At 36.2% G+C, this 26,101-nt stretch overlaps 1 protein-coding gene across 2 annotated transcripts in view; it reads right to left on the minus strand.

Moving 5' to 3' along the window:
- ARHGAP10 (Rho GTPase activating protein 10) overlaps positions 1-26,101 on the minus strand; it is a 126,228-nt gene that overhangs the window by 64,277 nt on the left and 35,850 nt on the right. For both annotated transcript variants that reach the window (XM_072334663.1, XM_072334661.1), the window contains exons 4-13: positions 18,078-18,149; positions 15,760-15,861; positions 12,872-12,982; positions 11,513-11,617; positions 8,273-8,402; positions 7,728-7,834; positions 6,318-6,412; positions 3,184-3,265; positions 2,008-2,050; positions 686-751 (exon numbers count right to left, since the gene is read on the minus strand). In XM_072334663.1, the coding sequence (XP_072190764.1) occupies positions 686-751; positions 2,008-2,050; positions 3,184-3,265; positions 6,318-6,412; positions 7,728-7,834; positions 8,273-8,402; positions 11,513-11,617; positions 12,872-12,982; positions 15,760-15,861; positions 18,078-18,149 (913 nt within the window). The remainder of the gene's footprint in view (positions 1-685; positions 752-2,007; positions 2,051-3,183; positions 3,266-6,317; positions 6,413-7,727; positions 7,835-8,272; positions 8,403-11,512; positions 11,618-12,871; positions 12,983-15,759; positions 15,862-18,077; positions 18,150-26,101) is intronic.

Below are 26,101 nucleotides of genomic sequence, written 5' to 3' on the forward strand. Positions count from 1 at the left end.
AATCTATGGCAAAAATGCACGGCTACTGGTGGTGACTATGTTGAGAAATAGTGTTTTGTATGTGAGAATTTTCTCTATTAACTAGTGTTATTGTGCTCTTGCATTTGTTGTACTTTCCATGCAAATAAATAGGAGGCATCATTTCCAGAGCAATCTACATATGAAGTCATTATTTTGTTTGCTGACTTTGTTTTGTTTGTTTGCTTTTAAATGTAGTTGATATTATGTTTAGAATCTATAACTGAAAATCTTTGATACTCCTTGAAATTCTAGGGATGTATCAACCTCATTCAACCAAAGATACGTGGACCGCTGAATCCTTGAAAGATAGCAGTAGCTCACCTAAATCCATTCTTGGAACCTTGGGAACTGAAATACTTTTGAATACTGACTTCCTTTTTCTTAAATATTCTCCACAGTACAAACAATAAACACTTGTTGAATACTGTCTGTACACAGATCTTTTTTCTTTGTCTCCAGTTTTGAAGTGTACATAACAATAAGCCTAATGGCATGCTTAAAAGGCTAGAACTGCACAGAAGAGAGTTCCTGCACAGGTCAGTGTAATCTCTACCATGTAGTCTTTCACAGAAATTTGCACGGAAACCACATCACATGGTCTAAAAGCAGACCAACTGCTCCACTCCTTTCATAAACAGAAACATTTGGTTGAGTTTATCATTACCTCGTGTTTCAACAGCACTGATGCACTTTTTGATGACTGTGAACCCTATCTTATCCAACTGTGCACCTAAAAGAAAAAGAGTATGAAAAGTTTTAAAATGCCATTATAAAAATGACATTCACTGAAAAATAAGACAGAACTTAATGACTAGTACTTCTCAGGCAAAACTGTAAATATTCTCAAACAGAAATACTTCATTTCTTTTTCTAGAAATATACCCCTTTTCTCTCCCGCGTTTCCAGCTACCCCGACTAAAAGCATGTCCTGGTGGTAGTGGCTACACTGAATCTGTACAAAACAGCTGCCTTTGAAGAAGGAGATATCTAATTGGGTACATCTGTTGGCAGATGCAAAATGAAATTTAACAATACTTACTGCAACACTGACAACATCTGAGAGAGTTAACCAAATGGGACAAGGAAGCACTTATGATGAAAAAACATAATCAACAGCACGTTTTTGACTGAGCCCTATCCAAAGCCAAAGGAATTCCCACACTAAAGATACAAGACACATGTATATCATTTCACAGCAGTTCTGGATCTGACTACATAGAAGCAGCTGCATTAACAGAACAGCTGAGATCCAGCATTACTTTGTTGTTCCTATCTTACTCTTTTTGTTCACATAAAAACTTCATTTAAAAGCCTATACTGCAAAACAGCCCTTCCTGCAAACATCTGGCCTTCTTGCTTCTGGGGATCTAGTCTTGCACTACCATAGTAAAAATCTGTGGAAAAATTTCTGTTAATAAACACCAGGATCCAGCTTTATTTAACAATAATAATTAAACAAAGGCATAAATACTCTGATAATGCAAGAAGGATAGTTGTTTTTACTTATATACTTTGCTAACAGAAAAAAAGCTAACATTATTTAAAGAAAACACTCTCTTCTACTTCCACATTACATAGTTTACATTTTAAATACATGCATTCAGTACTTTCTATGCTAACCTTTATTTTCAGCTCCAGTTTCCTTTTAAAGTCATATTTATGCACCCAAACAGATGTGTATACACAATCCGGACAAAGAAAATGTGATACACTCACAAATAAACCCATTACTGAGTCACTCAGACCGTGAACTTAAATTGGCACATACTGTCTAGCTTATGTCCAATCCTCCAATTCCCACATATGTACTAAACTGTGTTACTGTGAAAGCTCATTAACTACGAAATCTAAAAAGAATATTCAGAACTTGAGATTAAAAATACAATATTTAATTAAGTTAGAACAACAGATGAATTCTGCCTTTGCTCACATTTCTCAGTAGTAAGTTGATAACAAAAATCACTAAGTAGTAATTCAGATACTTACTTCCCTCTTGTTTTGCATTTGCTTTATTCAAATTGATGAACAGCTAACAAAGAAAGAGTAGAAAGACAAATCAGAGAATTTTATGGAATCAAAAACAAAACAATCCCTATCTTAATGCCCAGTAGGCACAGATATTGCTGTTTATAGCTAAGAAATATCACCAAAGTGTAGGACAAAAGCTCCCTATTGCCTCAGAAATAGGAGACCTGGAGTTTTTAAGGAAGTTTTTCAAAAATTCTCAGCATATGTGATTCATAGAATCATAGAATGGCCTGGGTTGAAAAGAACCACAATTCCTTAGTGATTCAATTCCAGCTGCACTTAGTAAAATGAGTTGTGATTTGAATGCTGCAGACTCCTATGTTTCTCCACAGATTAATTTCTCACAGTTCAATGAAATCACTTGCTAATTCCTGCGTGTTATGTCCCACTTCAGCATTTTGAGAAGTTCTAAGTTTACTGGACAGTTTACAGACAATATGTGATGGCAATAGATATTTCTGTATGCTAGAAAAGATCTCTGTACGTTAGAAAAGATCTCTGCAACAACATCAATAAAATGTACTGTTAATATCCCCAGTAGCCAACTAACGTGACAGAGATATGTCTGTATCACTGACTGGAAAGCCTCATTATTTTTGGCCCTGAAAGACCAATGTAACATTTACAACTATAAGAAAAATCCGTTGCTTTGTTTCAGTTCTGCTCCTCATACCCATTTCTTGGTGTGAACAGGACATTAAGCAAACTTTAGCAACCTAATTCTCAAGGACACAGATTTTCTCTTTTTTCCATCTAGTTTTTTTTTTTTTTTTTTTTTTAAATAATACCATAACTAACTAGTGCAAGTCTTGAGACTGAAATACAGTACGTCAGTGAACATGCTTATATTAGATGTTTTCTACAATACTGGCAACTCCACTGTGATGTTAAATGACTCATAATAATAGCATTTTTATAAAGAAAAATACATTTCATATCAGCATTAATGTACATTGACAATGAGCTTTAGCAACTTACTCATCTCTCCATTTATTCAATTTTTATTCTTTCTTTGTTGAATTTATCATTTTGTAAATTACATAAATCCAGCTTATTAAAGTACAAATATGGTCAGAAAGGCAGGAGAGATTTCTCCATTACAGTACAAATGAATATTAAAAAAATGCCACTTACAGCTTCTTTTCCATCCAAAGCTTCCATCCACAGCTTCCTGTCCTCCTCAGAAAAGGCTTGCATGGTCACAGGGACACCGGGCCTGCAACCACACAGAGTAACTGAATTCATCAGCAATTAAAATATAGTCTTGTCAAACTCTACTTCCAAGTGCAGTCAAAAGCCCATTGTCTTAAAGGGGTTTTGCTTAATTATTGAACACTGCTTCTCTTTGAAACAAAGGGAATAGAAATTATGTACATAGTAGGAAACAGAGATGATGGAATGGAAAAAGAAAAGCACTTGTAATCTCCAAACTATTTATTTAGAATAGTCAATTGTTGATATCATATTAACCGCAAGTCTTACTGAGACTGACCACGCCTTCTGAGGTCTAAACAGACTTGGTCTGTGTTAGTGTGCTATTACACAAGAAAAAAAAGTAATAAAATCAACCTTAAAGCAGTGACACAAACGATCCTAGTTATCTCATAAGTATTTTATAAAAATAATCAAGCATTAATGCCGTGCGTCATCACAGAACTTCACTATTATAACATTCCTAACAAGCAAAAATGAACAACCACGGAACAAAGGCCTTACTGATCAGAGATTAACATAAATCCATGTATCATGTAATAGGAAAAGAAAAAGAGTAATTGTGCAGTTCAGCATAGCACACAAAGTAAGGAGAATTCAAAGCACAGTATGTTGCTTGGATAAATGTTTTTTCTGACAATTAAAAAAAACATTGATTCAACCCCTCACTAATTCTGGCAAATATGTAAATCTCGCTATAGTTAGGCAGACAGACAGACAGAAATAAATGATTAATAGCATTCTCTCAATTTTCTGTGTTTTTCATATTTAATCTACTTTTAAGTAGTAAATGTTCTCTAAAAACTGTAGATTTGACAAAATGAGCACAAATTCTACTTCAAAACTATAAGATTTTGCACACTAGATTTGTACATCCAGAGATACTTCTATTTTGATTTTACCTTGCAAAAGATAATTATCAAAATTATGTCAAAGTTACATATACGCAAGCCATACTTTTCAATATAATTCTGTCAAGCTATCAAACTTTTTCACCTTGAGGCAAGTTAAAAATCAGCATATGCTGAACAGAATATTATTTACTAGACAATAAAACTGAAGTTGAAAGAGACAAAGCCTTCTTTCTTTTCCTGTTTTACTATTATGATCTGTGTACATAGAAAAGCTTTTTCCTACACTAGGACACCTCTGTTGTCTCTTTTATAAGATATAAAGTTTTCTACATTTGCTTATTCAAAGGAAAAAAATTAACTTTGGCTTTCTTTTAGAAAGAAAAATCTGTAAACATTCAGCCAACAGATTGAAACAAACTGTAGCAAGGTCACTTACAAGGCTGAACATCTGCTACAGAAAAGCCCTTCCTAAAATGCTCTGGTTTTCTCTCCTTCCAAAGCACAGGAATGAAGAACATCCCATGGCTGGCCACCAGTTTGTTCATTATTTTATAACTTTGGACAAGTTGAAAGATAAGTGTGTCCTGAACTGACACCAAAGGAAATGAGTTAATGGCCTGCAGCATGGAACTAATCTCCAGGGAACATCTAAGTACTATACACATATATTATTAAAAGAAAAATGCGTGATATCAAGGTCACAGTGGACCAGTTGTGTCTATTATACCTAGACAGACAGATTATATTTTTCCCACTTTTATTAGAACAACAAATTGTCTGCAGGATCAAGCAAACACTGCTATCCATCCATTTCTGTTTAACTCCAGATAACAGAACTCAAGACACACTGATGGGAATCCAGTGACATTTCTCATAGTACTTTTCTAGCTGGGAATCTGGCCTTCATGCTGATCAATATTCTGATCTGAGTTGCTTTCAAGAGCCTAAACGTTTACTGTAATTCCCATCATCAGGACAGTGTTATAACAGCTATACCACATCTCTATCAAATCAAAAATGCAAGTTCAGACCCCCCACTATAGCCTTATGAGAAAAGCCACCCATGCTGTAAATAATATCTGCCATGTGAGTTGACTGTTTTCAGATCTAGTGGTAGGTTTGCGTTCCTTTACCCAGTCAGTGCTTGCTACAGAAACAGGCATGCCTGGGGCAGGCTTGACTGACTGTCCACATCAGCTCAGCAGAGCATCTGATCCAAAATAACACAAGTGCCTGCAACTCTTATTACAAACATATTTAGAGAATACCAGCAACCACAGGATAAAGGAGACAAGCAGTATTAACCACGCCACATTCTAAGTGAGCAGAGGTATGATTCCTATGGGGAAAGAAAAGCTGCTGAAGCTTAAGACCCACTGCACCACAGAATAGACAGAACTAATTGGTAGAAGGAATGAGCTCAAAAGGGGTGAATGAGAAAACTCAGTAATGTTTCATGAACTTCTACGTAGCATTTAATACACCAAAAGAACATGGCATTACCACAGCCTTATTTAACTGCAATACCCTATTAGGTTGGATTCTCTCATCTTCATAAACAAAAGAAGACTAAATGCTAATGAAAAGCAGTATTCATTATATTTGAAGATTCTCTAAGCAAAATAAATAAAGAAGCAATTCTTCTTTTTTGAAATAAAGCAGTAGAGAAGGCAGCAGCAACAATGTTCAAAACGTGTAACATTACTGTATTACACTTGTCACATCCCACCAGTAAGAGGAGGGAAGAGGTGAGCCAGAAAAATTGAAAATTATATTATTTCCAGTCTGAAAATCCATCATAATCCAATAGCAACGTGGTGTTTTTGGAAAGCAGGCTTGTGATAGATACACAATGGCCATGACTGTATGAATTATCCAATTTTTTCGTGATAGCTATATGTACTTTTATTTAAGCCACCATACTTTACCCACGATAACAGCAATTCATAACAGTTTCCTTATTTTCATCTGCACTTTTATGTGATACCTCAGACAATGCCTATATTTCATTTTAGGTCTTCAGCAGTTCTGCTACAAAAAACTGAGGTAAAATACAGTAAACTACAAAAGTGCTTGCAGGCTGCTCCAATGACTATTTCCATTGGCAGCTTGAGTGAGAACTGAAAGAAAAGGAGAACCATAATACTGCAGCAATATTTACTGCTGGTTAGAAACAGTCCTATCTAGTATTACTAAGTTTACCTGTCTGAAGATTCTAAGTCAAAACAGAATCGCCTGTCGATAGTATCTACATTTCTTTTCGTGCAGTACGTAAGGATGAAGAGTTCCCCATCACCCTGTGAAAAGAGAGTTTTTATATGCTTGACCCAGTAATTCAAAGCTTCATTCTTCTATTTTATGCCAGACACAGCAATCTCCATATTAAAGTCTACTGCTAACTAATTTAAACAAACTTTTCTTTACTCTCTGGAAACTGTTATAGAGCCAGTCCTTCCTTCAACACCAACCAACACTAGATCATATTTTACCCTTAAGAACTGAGAAAAACACAAATTTGTCTGTGAATGCCACATGACTTGTAACAGTTTTAATCAGAATTAATTGTACATTTCAATTATTTTTGTCTTATTCAACTTCTCCAGAGGCAGGCTTATGAAAGAAAAATTGCACTGAGGGTTTCAAGAGAAGAGATCTTTTAATGCAGCAAAACTGGCTTCATAAATATTTTGGAATGCCAAATACTTGCACATATACTTTATTAACTAAAATGGCATATTACAGTTAGAACAAATCAGTAGAAAACAAAAATCACAAAAGCATTAAAATGATTATGAAAGATAAACTTCTGGAGCTTTTGAAATACTACCCCAAATCCAACGTATTTGTAACTATACACATTCCTTTAATTGCGAGAGCCATCTTCCACAAACAGGACACAATTCTCAGAAAAAATTCCAACAATGTGATTTCTAACCAAATTTGAAGACAGAGCAGGGTGCTACATTTACAGGAAGCTTGACTTGAGTGTTGTTTTCCATCTTTAGATATCTTTTTTCCCTCACAACAGAATGCTTTTCATACATTCACTTAACGTTTCATCTCTGAATGTGCTGAGCGCTTTCAACTCCCAAGAGTTTAAACGGGAAAAAAAAGCAATTCAAATATCAACAGTCTTGAGTACTTCAGATTCCATCAAAGACATCTGAAATTACATTCAGTCGTTGGTACAATTTGTATACCTACTAAAATCCTCTTTTCCAGTTCCTTTTTTAGTACTTACATCTATGAAAAAAAAATGTGACTGGAGTGCACAGGAAAGAAATCTTTAAAACTATCCCACTTTCCCAATTTATACTTCAACAAGTCGTACACCTCACGGATAAACCAGATTCTATCTAAATGGCACAACAGTGCACAGTAACTGTCTCTTCTTCTCTGGATTCCTAAAAACAAGGAACTGAAAAGTCCGCAGAAGGCTTATTTATTAATTCATTCAATTACCTTATGCCCTTAAGTGGTAGCCTGAATTGCATGAATAAAGAAAACAAAAGGGCAGAGAGGTGGAGAGAAAAAAAGACTTCACACATCTTCACTGAAACAACCTGGCATCTTCAGAGCACCAATGAGAGTAAAATACAAGAATATACTTACAGCTTTCCCTCCTGATCTATGTTCAAATGGAATCATGGTGAACTTCTTTGTCTCTTTCCTATATGTGCAATAGTGTTTCACCCAACTGGAACCAAAGGGAGCAGGCCCTACATAAAATGGAAGCATTAACTAGTTTGTGCTCTTTCATACTTGTGTGCTTCCTTCTACTGCTTTCTGAAGTGACACTTGGAAGCCTTAACTGATTCCTAAGAATGCAGTTCAAAAAAACCAAAGTTTTGCAAATTCAAACAAATGCTAAACAATGCTTGCTATCCTCAAATATAAATAAATGATGTATGACTAATTTCATGCTCACTGACAAGTTGAAAGATTTATTAATAAGTATGTATCTCACTACTACAGACAAAACCATTTTTCCTCCATAAAATACATTTCCATACCTTGAAAACTTGACTTTGAACATTTATTCAGATGACTCTGTTTAATAAGCTGTAAATTCTTATTGTCTTCATGCTGCTTTTATAAATAAGGTTTGACTACCTGCATATTATGGGCACTATAGGAATACAAAAAAATCATCTTACTTTTTTCCTGTACATAGAGGTAGCCTTCCATTGTGTTGTGATTTGCTCTTTTATGTTCCTGAGGATTTCTTCTGATCTTGTTCATGAGTTCCTCTACCTCTGACCTTGTTCCTTCAAAACGATTTCGTGTCTAAAACAAGATAGCTAAAAAACATTAGTAAAGGGAGTGGAAGAAAGACCTGCTCTTCTTGGCAGTTATTAAAACAACCATTTATAAAATGTGAGGATGATTAAAGACCATTTTAGGATTATCAATGCAAGTTTTCTGACATTCAAAATTAAAGCATCCTCCAAAATAATACACTGAATAGTTCAGAGAAAATTGAAATACTAACTTTTAAAATGATCTTGGATTTGAAAGTTTAAGTTCCCTAAGAAAAATACTACTACAATGTTGGCTTAACACATGAGATCTTTGCTATTTATCAGGAAGGAAAAAATTCTCTGTGGTTATTGGGAGGAAAAAAAAAAAAAAAAAAAAAAAAAAAAAAAAAAAAAAAAGACAGGAAGGTCACCAAAAATTAAACATGGATAAACTGTTCATATGCCAAATGTTATGGTTACATGAAAGCTGAATCATGCAAAACAAATATGCACATATTTAAATTAAAAAGAAATTAAAGTCCAGCTTGTTATTATTCCTGGGTGCCACACATTTCAATGTCTGCAAGCAGTAGCAATAGAAATATTTAGAACATTAGTAAAAAGAATCCAGAAGTAACCATAGCACTCATTAATTATACAATAATAGTAAACAAAACAACAGAAAAGTTTTCACCTGATGTAACAAACTCTTCAGTTTCATTTGAATGATACTGACTATCAGCAATACACAAATAACAAAACAAGCATGGTAATATCTAGTTTTTTCCATATGCCCACTCACTCAAACTGCACAAACTGAAAATATATACTCAAATTCCAAGCTAGTATTTTGCCCAGTTGGTGCATGCATTTTGAGGAAAGCACATATTTCCAGATGCAAGCTTATATGCTTGCATATAAGGCATGGTGTAGAAGGGAAATGAAAGTAACTCTTGAAGTAAAAATGATCTGAACAACACGACAGGCAAAGAGGATGGAAAGATAAGGAACTTCTGGAGGACAGAGAGTGAAAAAGTATATAAAATGTGTGCATGAACACTGTACATATGGTTATTTCCACACATATATAATTCCAAACTTTTAGAGAAAAGAAGGCATGGGAACTCCTGGAACTGGAAAGTTTGGGTGTGGCTACTACAGCTCCACTTATATGTTCATAGAACAATATAAGCAGAGGTTTTCTTACGGGACAGTAAGCAAGGTAGAGATGTTTTCAGCAGCATTCTTAAACTTCCACACATTAATGCATGATCAGTAATTTACTATTTCATGAGAGACCAAAACAAAGATAGAAGCCTAAACAATCATCTGTACACTGGGTACTAAGCACAAAGGTTTCTCCAAAAGTAATGCCTCCTAATTATTTCCACAAAATTACAACAGATACAAAGAGCATAATAATACTTTTTGATTGAGCAAATTCTCAGCTACAAAACACTGTTTTTTCATATAGTCGCTACCACTCACAGATTAATGTGAATGAGCTAATCAAAACACTCTTCATTCCATGCTGCGACAGCTGTGCATGGCCACCAAGAAAATGGCTTGTCTTTCACGTAGCTGTTGCCACTACTGAAACACACTACTCACTGTGCTGACATCCACTGTTTGGACTCCATAAACATTCGATGGCTGTCAACGGGTGCCATTTTTTTGCTGCCTGGAGGAATTTAATTCCACACCTCTGCTTCATCTGCACTTCTGTGTCAGAGAGAGTTTTGACGGACTGCACCTCTGCTGCCATGCATCACATGGCAACACGTAACCAAATATTCACAGGAAGGTTCAACCTCTACTTTCATACCACAAACATCTGCCTATGGTGCTGTAATTCAACATAATGAATTAGGAGGCATTACTTTTGAAGCAGACCTTGTAGTTTAGATCTGCCTGAAGGAAACTGCTGCTCTGACATCACTCTGCCCAGCTGCTTCCAAAAGTGTAGACTGTGAGGACATCTCAGTGGTAAACGTTCTAGGACAGACAAAGAATCAGTATCCTCAGATCTGAGTGAAATTCTCCCTCTTTCATCTGTGATCACTACTCTGAATTACTACAACTTTGCTGACAAGTCTCAAGTCATTGACAAACAGCTAGGCTTTCTGTACTCAATCTTGTGCTCCTCTAATATGTGACTTCTGTTGGCAGTTTAGCTATAATGCAGTCAAGTCCTAGCTCATTTTTCTTTTGGGATGTTTCATTCATCTTTAACACTGCAGAAAATGTGTCACATCCTCATGATCTTTTCAGATACATCCTTTTATTCTCCTCTTATCTCAGAGATTATTTAAGCCCTGCTTCCTTTTTCTCTTTCTATTTATTCATAAAAATTCAGCTGACTTCTGCTTATAAATGTACTAGGATTGAGTGCCCCCACTCAACTAAAAAACAAACACACACAAAACAATCTCTAGAGAACAAAACTCAGACATATGGAAATAGAGTTAAAAGAAACGTATCCTGAGACATGAAATCAATCACGTCACTGTGTATTATAATAACCCTAATCTTCTCTTCTGCTTTATTGTCTCCCTATTACTACCTGCTCATTAAGTCACTTCTAAAAATAAACTGCAACCTCGTGGAAGTATTTTCTGTGTGTTAATTCCAGGTGCCCTTAAGGATTAACAAAACAGATGCACTATGATGCACTGCTCACAGGAGAGTAAGAGGTCTGTTTGCTAAAACAAGTCCTGAGGCACATCTAAGTTAATTTTGAATCAGTTTTATTTTTTAATAAACTTCAAGAAAAAGACCAGATCACATCACTATTAGCTCTGCCAATTGCACTGCTTCAACCTGTCTTCTTGCTTGCTGCATTCTCAAACCCAAGCTGATCATACTGGACAGTTTGGTGTACAGTAACTAGCGGCAGCCCCGGGTTGCAAATCAACAGGGATGAGTTGGTTTTTAGGATTGTTTTTTTGTTGTTGTTGTTTGTTGCTGTTGTTGTAAGAGGATAATGAGAATCCACTGGAGTCAGCAATGATTTGTTGAGCGATGTGCTTGGTTAGCCAGAAGATGGCAATACAACTCTAGAATTCATAAGCAATGCACTAACTGTGAGGAAAGCCTTAGCAATACAAAAATTTTTGACAAAAGTTTTAAGAGGCATAAATATCAAACACAACTTACATTTTGTATATTTATCTGCAGGGCCATTTTGTAATGACTGAAGTCTTTAGCGAGTTCATATCCCTGATGATAGAAAGTGAACAAACCCTGAAAAAATGACAGGACCTGAAATACAAATAAGAGATTTGGCAGAATGTGAAATTTAATTTACCCAAATACGATTGCTGCATGTAATCTTTTCCATACAGATCAAAGATGACAAAAAGATTATTTTTGAACAACTTTCTACTAATGCCGACCATTTCTGAATACCTATTTGCATCCAAACTGTCAGCTACAAACATTTTGGGGTGGTCCTGTCCCTGGAATTTCATGTCTGAGCATTATTTTAAATTTGACCATAAACAGTGTATATTGCCTATCTCCGAAACTTCCCTATATGACGTTTACCGTCACCTGCTTTGATTCCAGTGACGTTTGGAATAAATGTGGACACGAGGATATAACAAACTTTCTTAGTCACTATTTCCCTAGTCATTTCCCTGCCTTCTAATGACGATGTTTTATCATAGAGTCAAATGGTTTGGCTGGAAGCAAATGCTCTCCCTCCAACCACTTTGCTTATTACTGCCTTTTAAATGTGGATCTGAAACTCTCTTAGAACTATAGAATTATCTGTACTGCAGTTTGTTACTTCAGTGTTCTGATTCAAAAAAAGATTTAAGTCATCTTAGACCATATTGCAAACTGGGTGAGTGTGCACTAGTGCACCTCTTCTGTTTAGGTCGGATAGTTGGGAAGAAGTAAATGACACAGGAAAGAATAAAGTAAGAAAAGTAGGATTTGAACAGATTCAATTCCACTTCAACTGAAACATTTCAAACTACCCGATACTGAGCTTTTAGCCAAAAGCATGCTTTGAGAAGACCAATGTGGATATAAGTTAACTAACAGGCTTCTAAGTGCCACCTTCAAATTGAAAAACAATTCCTTACATTAATCAAGGATAAGATTTCAGTGGCTAAAAAATATTTTTCAAAAGGTAAAAAAAGCTGAGCCTGTCATCATTCTTTTGAATCCTCTGTTCTAACTCACACCACAGACCAAGGTTGTTTCTTTTTTGTTGTTTTTTAGGTGGTTGGTTTTTTGTTTGTTTGTTTAGTTTTGTTTTTGTTTGCAGTACAGAAAAAAAAATAAAAATCAGCATCAGCAGATCTAATTCTAATTATTAAAATAAGCTTTGAGCTGTTTGACTAAGTGTGGCTGGATTAAGAACTTGCACAGACATAGAAAGACTGCTATAAATTCCATTAAGTCACACAATAGCATGCATCTTCTCAAAAAACAGAGCTGTGTGGCTTTTTTCCAATTGCGTTATTTCTCAGTCCTTTATGAGTGCATTAATTCACTGGTACTTACAGGTTCCACACACTCAAATTTCTTCCGCTCCTGAATCTCTTGCAACTTGCACACATATTCAAGGGAGAGCTCATAGAAGTGTTTTCTATTCTGTTCCACTTGGTTGTCCGCCTAAACACAAAATAGAGCTTATGAGGTTTCAAAGACATTTTTCAGACAGCTTCAAACCAACACATGTATAGCATACAAGTTGCAAGCAATAAGATAATTTGTTCCAGACCAGGACATATTCATTTACAACAGAGCCCATTTATTTACTTTCAAAGGGACACAGCTACTCCCTTTTATTAGATAACATATCATGTTTTGATTCATGAAACTATGCTTTTAGAAACATTTTGATAACTCTTCTTCCAGCTTCTCTTTGATGGAACCTAGCCAAATAAATCAGAGCAAGTACTTGAGCACTGATGTACTGATGCTGAAAAGGTGCATGAACAGAGAGAGAGAGAGAGAGCTAAAAGTGTCTTCCATCAAAAACAGGGGAGACCATCTCCAGTCAGAATAAGTTTGAAAAAATTGCTGAAAACACATTGCTACTACTGCAAAGCACAGCTGTCCACATGCAGAATGCTATTAGATCCATTTCACACCCATGCTCTCTCTGATCATAATAGTAAAGTAAGAAAAAAATAACATTCATTTATTGGCACACATTTCACAACTTTATTTAGATAATTAAATATTGAAAAATGTGACCATATTTGCTACAGATGATTTTTCTCTTCAGTAAAATGCCAACATCATATTGATCAGTTGTATTTCAAATGCAATTCACTCATACATATTTAACTGTATAGGATGTACAAATTATTTCTTATAGTTATAATTTTTAAGTTATTTTATTATATTTTATAATATATTTTAATATATATTTATATTTTTATATATTTTATATATTTAATTTATTTTATAATATATTATATTTATATAATTTATTTTATATTATATTTTTAAGTTATAATTTACACTATATGTATCTTCATTCAACCATGAAACTTCAAGAACTGACTAATGGGGATATTCATTAAAATACATTAAAGAAAGGACAGAGTGATACATTGAGTGATTAAGACTTAGTCTTTGCGTATGTGATAATAGAAAGCATTCTTGTAAGGTCCACTAAAGATTCTACACTCAACTACAGAAGGAAATAGGAAGAAGTCTAGATAAAAGGGTCACATTTATCATCATACACCTTGCCTTAAATGCTAAGGCTATATCCTTCAAGCGCTGACTTCTATACTTTAAGAGGATAAGTCAAATAAGCTGAGACAGTTTTGCCTTAAGATGTGCTTTGCTAGTCTGTGCTAGAAATCTGTCAGTGGCTAAAGAGGTTCAACAGCAAACGCCATTAAAGAAAGAAAGCAATTACCTACATGTCATTAAGTAAAAGTGTTTCAAAAAGCAAAGCCATTATGATGAATCCTGTGAATAATGCAACACAGGAATTGTTTGAGTTGTCTGAGTTGTCTTCAGAGCTTACAGTGATATACCACATGTACTGAAGCATGGACAGAAAAAAGGCTACACAGCTGGTCTACTAGGACATTTGGCTAATCAGTGGTAAGACTGCTCTAAATACACCAAAGCCACTACAAAGCCTGTTTGTTGGTGTTTGGTTTTTTTCCCATTTCTTTTGTTGTTTTTATTATTATTTTGGGTGTCAGCTTCCTTCCAGTTCCACAGGAACATAATACCGAATACAGCTATTTTATTATTACACTGCCAAAGAAACAAAGAACTATCACACCACGCTTCACTGAAATTCCAATATCCCCCTACTAACAGCCAAAGACACACTCCACTATTATATTATTTCCATCAAATTTTTGGAAAATTTATATTAAAAACTCCAGGCACTTACATACAAATAATGCCCATGAACTTCTGTGAGAGTACTCAACTCCACAACAGAAACTTGTTTATCCACACAAGGGCCGATGCCGTACATCGTACATCACGGAGACACAGCCTACTAATGAAACTTGAGTAGTTTTGAAATGAAATTAAATCTGAGTGTTCTTAGGTAATTTATCAGTTACATCAACCTCTTTTTTTTTTTTTTTTTGTGAAAGACTGTATGTGTGTGCATATTTTATATAATATATATGTGCGTGTGTGTGTGTGTGTGTGTGTGTGTAAAATGAGTTGGGGAAGAAGTCAAGAAGAAGAGGTATCTTTGAGGAAAATACTAAGTTTTTAATCGTACAACTCTGGCATAACTGTACTTCACTGAAATAAAATCATTCTGCCTACAGCAAGTCTATGCAAGATTTCTCAGCAATATTCTCACATATTATTTGCTGTCACTCCAGAAAGAAAATAAAACTTGTTACAAATAAAGATTATTATGATAATGAACCCACAGGGAAAGAAGGAATAGCAGGGAAAACAGATTTATTCTTTAGCTAGAAATTATCTGTAGCATAACACTGTAGCATGACTAGGGAAAAAAAAGTGGATCTGCAAAGCATGAGAAGGAAAAAAAAGCAGTACAAACCCATCACTTTCAGGATCATAAGTCTTGATGCTCTTAGCATTAAATACCAAAACAGAATGTTTATTCAGTACATACAATGTAATGGAAATTACATATACGGTAAAGTCAGCAAAGAAACATGCAGTTTTTCACAACATTCTTGCATTTTGCTATTCTCATAACTCTATGTTTCATATACGTTTCAGGTGAAGCAGTTGAAATGAAAAACAATTGGACAACTGTAGGGCTACACCATCAAGTTGAGCAAATACCAATTTTCTCAGCAACCTTTCAGTTTGACAGAATTTTTCATTTTATCTCTATGCACGCTGCTTTTGCATTTGTATAAAATACATTTATCTGTTCTAAAGACAGTAAATTGAAGGAAGAAGAGTAGCAACAATACCTCTTGTAATTGTACCTCCTTCTTCTTAGCTGATAAATTCAAATGTTTTTCTAGCAAACTGTAGTTCTTCTCTGTTTCTTTATCAAATTTCTTCTTTTCCTCCTAGACAAAGGAACAAAGTAACATTCATTTACAAACAAAAACTTAAGTAAACCCTTCTTCCTTATCTTTTAAAATTGTACTTAATCAGAAACAAAGAAAAACAATCTATCACAGTTCCTTTAAACATGGAAAAGTATTTCTAACTCATTCTTTTAATAAACTGAAGGCTAACTCAAATAAAATCCCGTTACTTCATTATGGTGAAGTTCCAATAGGTTTTCAGTCCCAAAATCTTAGTAATTTCAGCTCCATACCCATCAAAGTATCTTGATTTCAAAAACATTCTATGAACTCTGTGCTCAATTCCAGCTTCTATCAGACTGTTGCTGCACCCATGAAAAAAACAAACATTTTTAAAATAAACAAAAATCTCCAAGAAAAATAAAATCAATGTGAAGCTCTCACTCTTTCTAACAGTTCCTTGTCTTTTCTGAACTGGAGAGCCCAGAACCGGGCACAGTATTCTAAGTGTGGCCACACCACACTGAATCTCCTGAATCTCTCTTCAGATGCAGGACTCTACAACCTACTTTTGCTGAACAGAATCAGGTTCTTCCCCACCCAACTCCCTGGTCTGTACAGGACCCACTGAATGGCAGCACAACCTGCTGGTGGGTCAGCCATTCGTTCCAGCTTTGTATCATGAGCAAACTTTCTGAGGGTGTATTCCATCCCATCATCCAGTTCATTAACAAGAATGCTGATCAAGATTGGACCTAGTACTGTTCTCTGGAGAACACTGCTAGTTACAGGACTCCAACTAGACATTATGCCACCAATTACAACTCTTTGAGTTCTTTAAGTCAGCCAGTTCTCAACCTACCTCCCTGTTCACACATCTGTCCTATACTTTCTAAGCTTCATTGCAAGGATGCTATGGAAAACTGTGTTAAATGCTTTGCTGAAGTCAAGGTACATTCACTGCTCTCCTATACAACATAGAATTCTACCACGTTGGTCAAGCATGATTTTCCCTTGATGAATCCATGTTGACTACTCCTGATAACCTTTTTCTCTTCCAATTTCTTGATTGAAGTAACTGAGAGTTCTGACCAGAAAATGTCCAAATCACAATTAAGAGCTTCAACTTCACAGAAACAGTATGCAGGAAGTTAAGGGAATAGTCATACACCCAAACAAAATATCCAGCGTAGGATGTGAGTATGTAACATCTCTTGCTAAAAACATCAGGGACAGAATTCTGACTAGGAAATGAAAGAAGAACATAAGATAATTTAAAAATAAATATCAGCCCAAAGATGGCACTGTCCTCTAAGACCAAAAAAATTCAGTTGAAAGAATCCACTAATACAACTGTCTCTATGAAAATAGATTACATTCAGAAAAAAATAATTTTCCAACCAACGTTTTTTTTTTTTGTATGTTGGTTGTTGGTCCAGACTTCTGATATACTTCTCAAACAGCCATAAAACTATAAAAGCCACTGCACTATTAAAATGCAATGACTCAGGCTGAGCATTTTCCACGCATAAACACTGAACTTGAGTTCAGAACATATTATTCATTCCTGCTAACATAAAATATAGCTCTCCTGTAACTAAACAGTCATCTTAGCTCTTAGCTATCACTGCTGTTGATGTCATCAAATTACAAAACAAAACATCTACAGAGTAGTAGTTCAAAAAAATGTATGAATTTACTTTCAAAGTAGAAAACAATGTTAGATATCTGTGCTTCCTCCCCCCAGCTCCTCTTTCCATCCAAACCAAATTTCTTCAAATGAGAACTTGTCTTTAACATTTTCCCCACTCATATTGAGCAATTGGTGATTGATTTAAAACTAAAACAAAAATTGTTTTCACTTCATGGACTAGAAAAAGAATTAAAAGATAAAAAGCATATGGATAAGCTACTTTGGATGGTTAATATGTTTCAGCCACTGATTGTGCAACTGCAAACAGAAAGCAGAAAAAGGTTACACATTAGGAAGGAGAAAAGGCTGCTAGCAATATTTCTCCTACTCCAGGCAGAAGAGATAAGGTAGAGGGAGGAAAGAAGGAAGCGAAAGGACACATTCTTCTCTTCTTGAAGCATACTTTCCATTTGTTTCTGAAGCAAGTTCTCAAAGCAGAAAAATGTGTGAACACATGAAATATAAACAACAGTATCCCTCTGCCAAATACATGTCATTACTGCACTGCAATCCAAGTAAAGAAATTAAACAAGCTTATCATGAAAGCAAATGAGGGGCAAACCTTTACAGCTCCTAGCTGCTCTTTCCTAAATCGTTCCAAAGGTTTGATCAGAGTTTCAGTAACACTGAGCGCCTAAAGAAAAAAGAGCATGGGTTAAGTTTCCGTTGCCAGACAAGTCAGTTTTAGCTCCTTTAAGGAAGCAAAACAAACAAACAAAAATAAATATCAAGCTAGGATACCAAGTTCTAACTCAAAAATAAATAAATAAATAAATAAATAAAGCTCCAAGTTGTTTCAAGATCTTGGAATTTCTTATCTCTTCCAATTACAGTGTCAGGAATGTTAATCTAAAGTACATGAACAAATGCAGAAACTTTAGAAGTTTAGAGGCTGCAGCTAAACAGCAACTGCTTTACTTGATCAGGTCAACAGCCTCAGCAATTAAACACCAGAATGTGACGAAGGATAAGTAATAGTTTTCACTGGAGAGCACACAAATTCCTGCAACAATGCATAACATTGTAAACAGCTGAAGAATGGACAACTAAGGAGTAAATAATCAGCTTTCAACATGCAGTTAAAGTGGTTAGGCATTGAAATATGTATTTTCTAGTATTTACATTACGTTAACCTAAGGAACAAAATCAAGAGGTATAGTGGTAATAAATGAGAAGGTTAGTTGACTGAGTAAAAGTTTAATCCATCTCTTTTGAAGTATTCACTGGTGCCCCACAGTCACATTATAAGGAAAAAGAAAAAGAAAAAAACATCAGTGTAAGACTGAAAAGTAGCTTATTTAGATCTGGCCAGCAAACAGGGCTTCTAATTCATATGAAGTTTCACAGAAGACAAAGTGTTGTTGGGTTTGATCTTGGTGCAAAGAAGAATCAGAATTTGAAGAATGATGGAAATTTCAGCAAAGCTGGATTTTCTTGAACACAACAGCAGCATTGAAAGAGCGACAAGAAGATGGGAAGTGTGGCAAAGCAGACAGGTTCCTTGTGGTCTCAGTTGTGAGGCAGAGACACGGGGTAATTCAGTTCCAAGACTGCAGCCATCACAGGCCAGGGCAGAGCTGCCAAGAGTCGAGGAGGAGCAAACACTGCAGGCTTAACCTGGCCTTCTGAAAAGCTTTTATCATAAAACATGAGGGATACATTACAGATCTGGCACAACATGAATCTAAATAGCATTGTCTACACCCACCCAGCCCTGGGGCCATGCAGGGGATTTACTGTGGGAGTCAGCCTACCAATTCATGGTAACCACAGCAACTCTGAATTTTCAACAGTACTCTAATCTAAATATCTAACTGGAAACCAAATATCTGGCAAGTCTGGGCCAAACAAAGTGCTGTACAGCCATTCTCAGAGCAGATATTCCCTAACTTCAGAGCTCTTGATCCTGTGGCCCAAACTCTTTGGACATTCACTTCCTAATTTTGTCGGAAACACTTCAGCACACTCTCAAGGGGAAAAGGAAGAAAGGAGGACTGAGAATCTGGTAAGTGTGCATTTCAGAAGCATGCAGAGTGGAGAAGTGCTCACAGAAATGACAGAATAACGTGTCTTGATAAACTGTAAGAAGTTTGCGTTGTTTTTGCCAGTTTCCCCTATACTGACATTGAGAGGGAGAAAGCTGTGAAGTCTCCTCAGAAAAGAGTTCAAGAGGATGAGGACAGACACAGGCAGCAGAGGCCAGACCCCAGCTGGTAAGAGCACCTCACCGAGTGGAACTATAAATTGCTTATCTTTTTGTACTTCTACACAAGAAGCAAAATGTAAGGTGAATAGGCAACGAACAAATGCTAACATAAAGTCCAAAGAAAAACACAGCAATTTGGTGCAGTGGAAAACAAAACAAAACAAACAAAACCAACAACACAGACAGAAAAGGCTGAGGTTTATACACCAGAAGGGCTGGCTACAAATCAGTCCTCTGCTACACTGCTGTGCAGCATTAAGCATGGGAAATACTAACAGTATTTGTCTAAAGCAGAAAATACGATTAATCACTAAATCAAAATGGGATGTTCCCTCCACAACAGCCAACAAATAAAGATTCCAATGTTGTCAGTGGTATAATATGCCAATAATTCTTTCATTAAAGAAAAACAAGCCTTCTCACATCCCAAAGAAAGCATTTCTCATTTTGCGTAACCAAAACCAAACTTTTATAACAGATGGCTTTAAATCACAATTTTGCCTGCCCTACAGGTATTGATGATTTGTCACCCCCTTGCTTTCTTTGTACAGATTAAACAATAGTGTTACTGAGTACTGATGAAGTTGGATTTTGTGGATCCCTGGTCATTCATGGAGCTTCACACTAGGCCTACACAGAAAACTATGGAATGTTTCTTCCTTTCAGAAAGTAAGTGTGTGAGAGTTTTCATGTACAGAAAGTGACCAAGATTTAACTGCTAAATTTCACAGTGAATTACAGAGCTGTTCTTCTGACTCACAGAAATGAAAACAATGTTCATAGTTACAATATGCACATTATTACAATAAGAAGGGATTCCAAGTATTTTCCAGTACTCTATCATAAAAAGCTACAAAAAACTGTGTACTCAACTTGTGAAAGAAAAAACATTACTTATACTGTTACTGATCATTAACTGAGAGCATTTGCAACTTGGAAGTTTAAAAGTAATAAATGCTACTTTCTTTAAAACTGCCTGACAGATCGGAGTAAAAAAGAAACAAACAGTAAATAAAGTTTCTCTCAGCTCAGGAAATAAGCTAAGGATCTCAACTGTATTTGTCTTTGCTACACAACCCTCCCTTTAAGCAGTCAATGTCAAACTGCATCACTTTCAATATAATATATCAGGCATTCAAATTAAATATTCATGAATACAAAATTACATATTTCTGTCTCTTTCAACTTCTGCTCTGTCTATCAAGTTAACCATTCTACTACTGCTCTAACACTAGCAGAGTATGATGATAGGAATGTCTACATTTAAAGGGAACAGGAAAATTCTTCTCTCTATATCCAAGCCATCCAAGCCTACCTTGAGGGGATTATATACTCTCAGTTTTAAAATCCAGCAAGCCAACTACAGTAAGCATAAACCATAAGAGAATCAATATAAGGAGGTCATGTCTCAAGCAACGATATCTTAACTTGTTTTATGAATGTCAGTATCTCAGGAATGCTTTTAAAAAAAAAAAAAAAGCCTAATGCCACATGAACACGCCTTGGTCTGAATGTATGAAACCACTTATGCCACTTCTGTTACGTTCGCTACATCTATTGAAATGACAAAGAATTAACTTAATTTTAACATAACCCCAGAACAGCAGGAAAAAAAACAACACGTCACTGTTAACATCACTTAAGGAGTTCACTGTATTCAGCATTTGCAAGAGAATCTTAAAGAAGTTTTGGATATCTTCTAATTTTAGATGTCGTTAAAAAACTTCACCTGCTCCTTACAGTATGGAGATTATTCTGACTTCCACAGATCCTCAGTATTTCAGAAGTAATAAATTACAGGCTGCAGATTAAGAGGCCCAAGTTAACATTTTCTACTAAGAGACCACAAAGGCACAGATTAAATCCATTAGCAAGTATATTTACATTTCCAGCAACTTGCCTATTAGTCAGTTGAGTCAACAAGATCCAACAGGTAACCTACCTGTCAGTGCCAGTCCACAACTCCATTTAGCCTGTTATTTTCTCTCTTCTCAGAGAAGAGGGGAATGCCTGTTGAATTAGAAACTGCTTCCCCCAAACACCTCCTCCCATGCACTGGAACCCAACAGACAGTGCCATCCACCAGCCCTCAAAGATCCTCAGGCTTTCTTGTTCTCCTTCAGCAGACAGAAGCACTCTGTTTATGAAATGCAGCACAAATCAGTTCCTGCAGGCATAACCAGGCTGTCTTGAAGGAGAGCAAGGGTACTTGTGTGGGCTGTGAAGGAACATCAACCCACAAAAGCCATTCCAGTACTCCAGTCTGGCCTGCATGGCTACAAAAGGCAGACCTAAGTTAATCAAAATTTGGTTTACTAATCAGATAAATGCAAACGTGGGCTCCCATCATTAAACCTAAAAATCTCCTTAGACTCCAGTTTTTATTGGAGAAACAGGAACAGCAATTACACATTGCTGGTAAATAAATCCTGGTGGTGATAAATGCATGCACTGACTGCTCCATTCTGAATCCAAGCATCCCGTACAAGAGAGGTTTACTGAAAATGAATATATATGAAAATATATATATATCTTGCTACAGACTGCACAGTGACACAAGGGTGCAGAGTTTCAAATCCTCACCATAGGAAGTGGAATGCAGACCAGATGCCAAACAGCAAGATGGGGCAGTTTAAAGTTTCCCAGTGCACTGACTGGAAAGATTTATTTGTAGACAGGGGCAGGGTTGTCTTTCTCCTTGACAAAGCAAAGGAAGAGGCCAAGAGCCAGCAGGGCAGAGCTCATGAAGCTGAGCAGGTGTCAATGAAACTAGAGCTGGGAAGGAAGTACTGCTCTTCTCAGCTTAACAGAATGCAGAAAGGATGACGATAACTGCTGCTAAATAAAGAAATTTACTTTCTAATAAAGAAATGTACTACCGACAGTTTCACTTCCGCTGACAGAGAACATAGCTCTTCTATGTTTTTCCTAAATAACAGAAACATTCAGCCTAACACAAAAGGTCATTTTCTGATAACACCAATATTTGGGGGGCACGGAAAAAAATCTTTTAGAAAAAGCAAAAAAAGTATTTTCCTCCAAAAACCTCTTCTGCTACACATCTCAACTTGGTAATGAAATGCCTTGAAACATTAAGATCTATTCTTGAAAGCATCATGTAACTTTGCAGATGCAATTCCACTGTCAAGGAATTCAGATGTTACTTGCAATTCATTTCTCGCAGCAGAGAAATCAAATTTCTCTTTCATTCTCCATGGGAATATTATTTTTTCTGACAAGAACATGCTCCCAGTGAACCGCACTGGCCAACACCACTGCCCTGCTAATACAGCAGTACATCTCTCCACCCACTCTTCAGCACTAGTTTTGTATTCAAATGGAGCGCCTACAATCACACAGCCAACAACCCAAAGTTCTTGAAAACTACTTGTGTGGTTTAAGACCACAACCTTCTAAAATCACTGAATTTCCTATGCTAAGCCCTGTCCCACAAGCTGTGGTACAGGTAGACTCTTATTCTTAGCACTTTCTGGTATTCTTAAATGCAGCAGCCTCAGCTTAAAGATGATGCAGCAGCAGCAAGACTCCTGTGTCTCCTCTTGGAGTCAAAGCTTATTTTTCATTGAGTGGAAGATTATGAACGATCTAAAGAAAAAACAGTTTTCCAGATGGCCTGGGAAAGTGAAATTGGTATAATAAACAGACAATATAAAAAAAATAAAAAATAAAAAATAAATAAATCCATTATCAAAAAACAAGAAACAAATTAAGACAGTGAGTTTTAGCAGAAACTGGTTAGGAAAAAAAATAACACTATATGGTCCTGACTTTTGAATGTTTATTCTTCTTGAGTACATTCCACCATAGAGAGAACTACTATGAAACAATAAATATAGCAAATAGGAAGAGAAACAGACAGATAACTTCACATGTAGCAACAAATAATCTTTCCTCCATCTGCAGCAGAGGCGAGCTATGGACAACCCTTCCAAAGTAAGAGCTCCTAAACTGAATATGTAAGAGCTGCATTCACACAAGAACAGAGAACCACTCCCAGTTTACACTTCAGATGTATAAAGACCTTGACAAAGAAGAAAGGCTACTCTGGAAAGGAAATAGCGTAATACTCATTTGCTTTGTTCGTGGCTAAGCTCATAATTGAACCAAAAGACACTACTGAAAGGCAAGGAATCTAACAGTGAACAATGGTGTCAGTGTTTAGTCAAGAATGAACTGCCCAGTTATTGTGAGGGGAGTCCTCCACAAGAAACAGTGGTGTTATTAACAACCAGCAAAATCCAAACTGTTGGAAGTTTTACAATGCAAATTCCAAACATTTCCTGTTGATGAAATAACAGAATGAAAATTCTCTACTGAGTTATATGCTGATACATGTGAGACCACAATTATCTAAAAGAGGAAGCTGAGGATAATGGAGCTTTTCAGTCATATTCACTCAGAGGGTGAGGAAGACATTCCAAATTGGTTTTGCCCTTTTTTATCCCCTCATACAAACAACAGTGATTTCTAGTTGAATGGCACAAGTTCACGTGTAACTCAGGAAACTATTTCAGAAGATTGTGCTTAACATTCAAAAACCGATTTTTCAAAAAAGCCAATCTCAGGAATCACCAAAACATAAGAAATTTGCCTGAATAGTTTTCATAAGCATATGTTGGCCTATTCCAATAATTCTACGATTTCCATTTAGCTTCATGCCATGCAGAGGATAAATGAAGGTTGGGTAAGGAGGTACAGCAACAACTGTTCTGAAGGTTCCTAAAAGTGGAAATAGGTTTTTATCAAACTGAACAGTTTACAGGAAAGTGAAGAAATAGGGTCTAGGTCCTGAGAAACCAAGTTTTTATCTAGGCTTTTATCTCTGTATCTGAGATGTTCAGTGTGCCGTCAGCAACCTAATGTTTCAGAAGTGATCACTGATTTTGTTATTTTTCATTCATTTTCATTTTGTATTTTTAATGTATTTTTCATTGTCTTGGCAGTTATATTTAGCAGTCTGTATTGCCACTGCATTTAACACAATCAGTTGATAATGCCATCAGCTCTTATTGCACAGATCTTAGATATCTTACATTGGACCATAGCCTCTAAGAATTGCAGAAGAAAATTATCTGAATTAAGAATTGAGTGGGATTAAGAACAATTCTGATGTAAAAGAGAGACATTCTAAACACTGCACAACTACACTGAATCAGGAAAAATATAGAAGCACCACTTGGAAAGGTTAGCAGTCTTCTAGTCTTTGAAGGCATTACAGTGAAATTTCTTCTATGATGGATGGAAAAGGGATAAGTTTTACTCCACGACCACTGCAGAAAAGGTAAAATAAGTAAATAAATTCTGTTTAATTCGAAGTAAACAGAGACTTAGATGGATATCAGGGGAAAAACAAACAAAACAAAACAAAACAACCCAAACACAAATAAATGTTGGAATAAAACTAGATAAGTCCCAGGCCCTGAATTTTTTTCTAAAGAAAGGTTAGTAAAGCACTTATCAGCGATAGTCGATGTGTACATGATCCTACTACAAATCACACCTCTGGTAGGGCTGCAGGCAAAACCCATCCAACATAGGTCTTGCACACAAGTAAGGTAACCAGACAAGACAGGAGAAACTACTGGACAGACGTGAGATATTACTGGACACTGCACTGTACATGCACATAACACTGAGAGAAGCTGACTGAAGTTACAGACGTGCCTTGAGTGCTGGCTGGATTTAATCAGTGTGGTCAAGGGGACTTAGGGGAGAAACAGCTGAACTCAATGGGAGCATTATAGTTCTCTGAGGGAGTGGAAGCATGGAAACCCAGCATATCAGAATGTTAGAAGATGACAGTACAAGAAGTACCATACACTGCTGACATGACTGAAGGAATGTTTAGAGCAGTATCACACTTGGGCATCAGTTAGTAAGAGTAGAAACAATATGGAAAACTGGTTGGGACAGGTTGTTCATTTGGAAGAACAGGATAGAGAAAGGAGAGTATAAAGATGTTAAAAAGGGAGCTCAGGAAAAAGGAAAGGGGCTAAGAATCTCAAGCAAGTAATATGATAGATGATGTCAGTAGTGAACTACCAGGCAGCCCTGTGCAGCTCATCAGCTTAAATGAGGGCTGCAAACAAAACCTGTTGTTCTTGCCACATCACAAGAATCAAACCAAATTCTGCAGTTGGGAAAACCAGGCTGAGAGGAAGGTCGGGTGCTCTCCTTGGTGACCAGGAATGAATGGATGGATGGAGGGACTGCACATCTTAGCATCACCATACTGGTTCATGCTTGTCCCCAACTTTTTCCTAATAACCTTGTGAAGTTTGCTTTCATCCCTGCATTTCCATGACACTTTGGTACCATCAAAAGGGTAGAATACAGAGTGCTAGGACTCCTTCCTAACA

The sequence above is a fragment of the Excalfactoria chinensis genome, chromosome 4, assembly GCF_039878825.1.
Source record: "Excalfactoria chinensis isolate bCotChi1 chromosome 4, bCotChi1.hap2, whole genome shotgun sequence".
NCBI lineage: Eukaryota > Metazoa > Chordata > Aves > Galliformes > Phasianidae > Excalfactoria > Excalfactoria chinensis.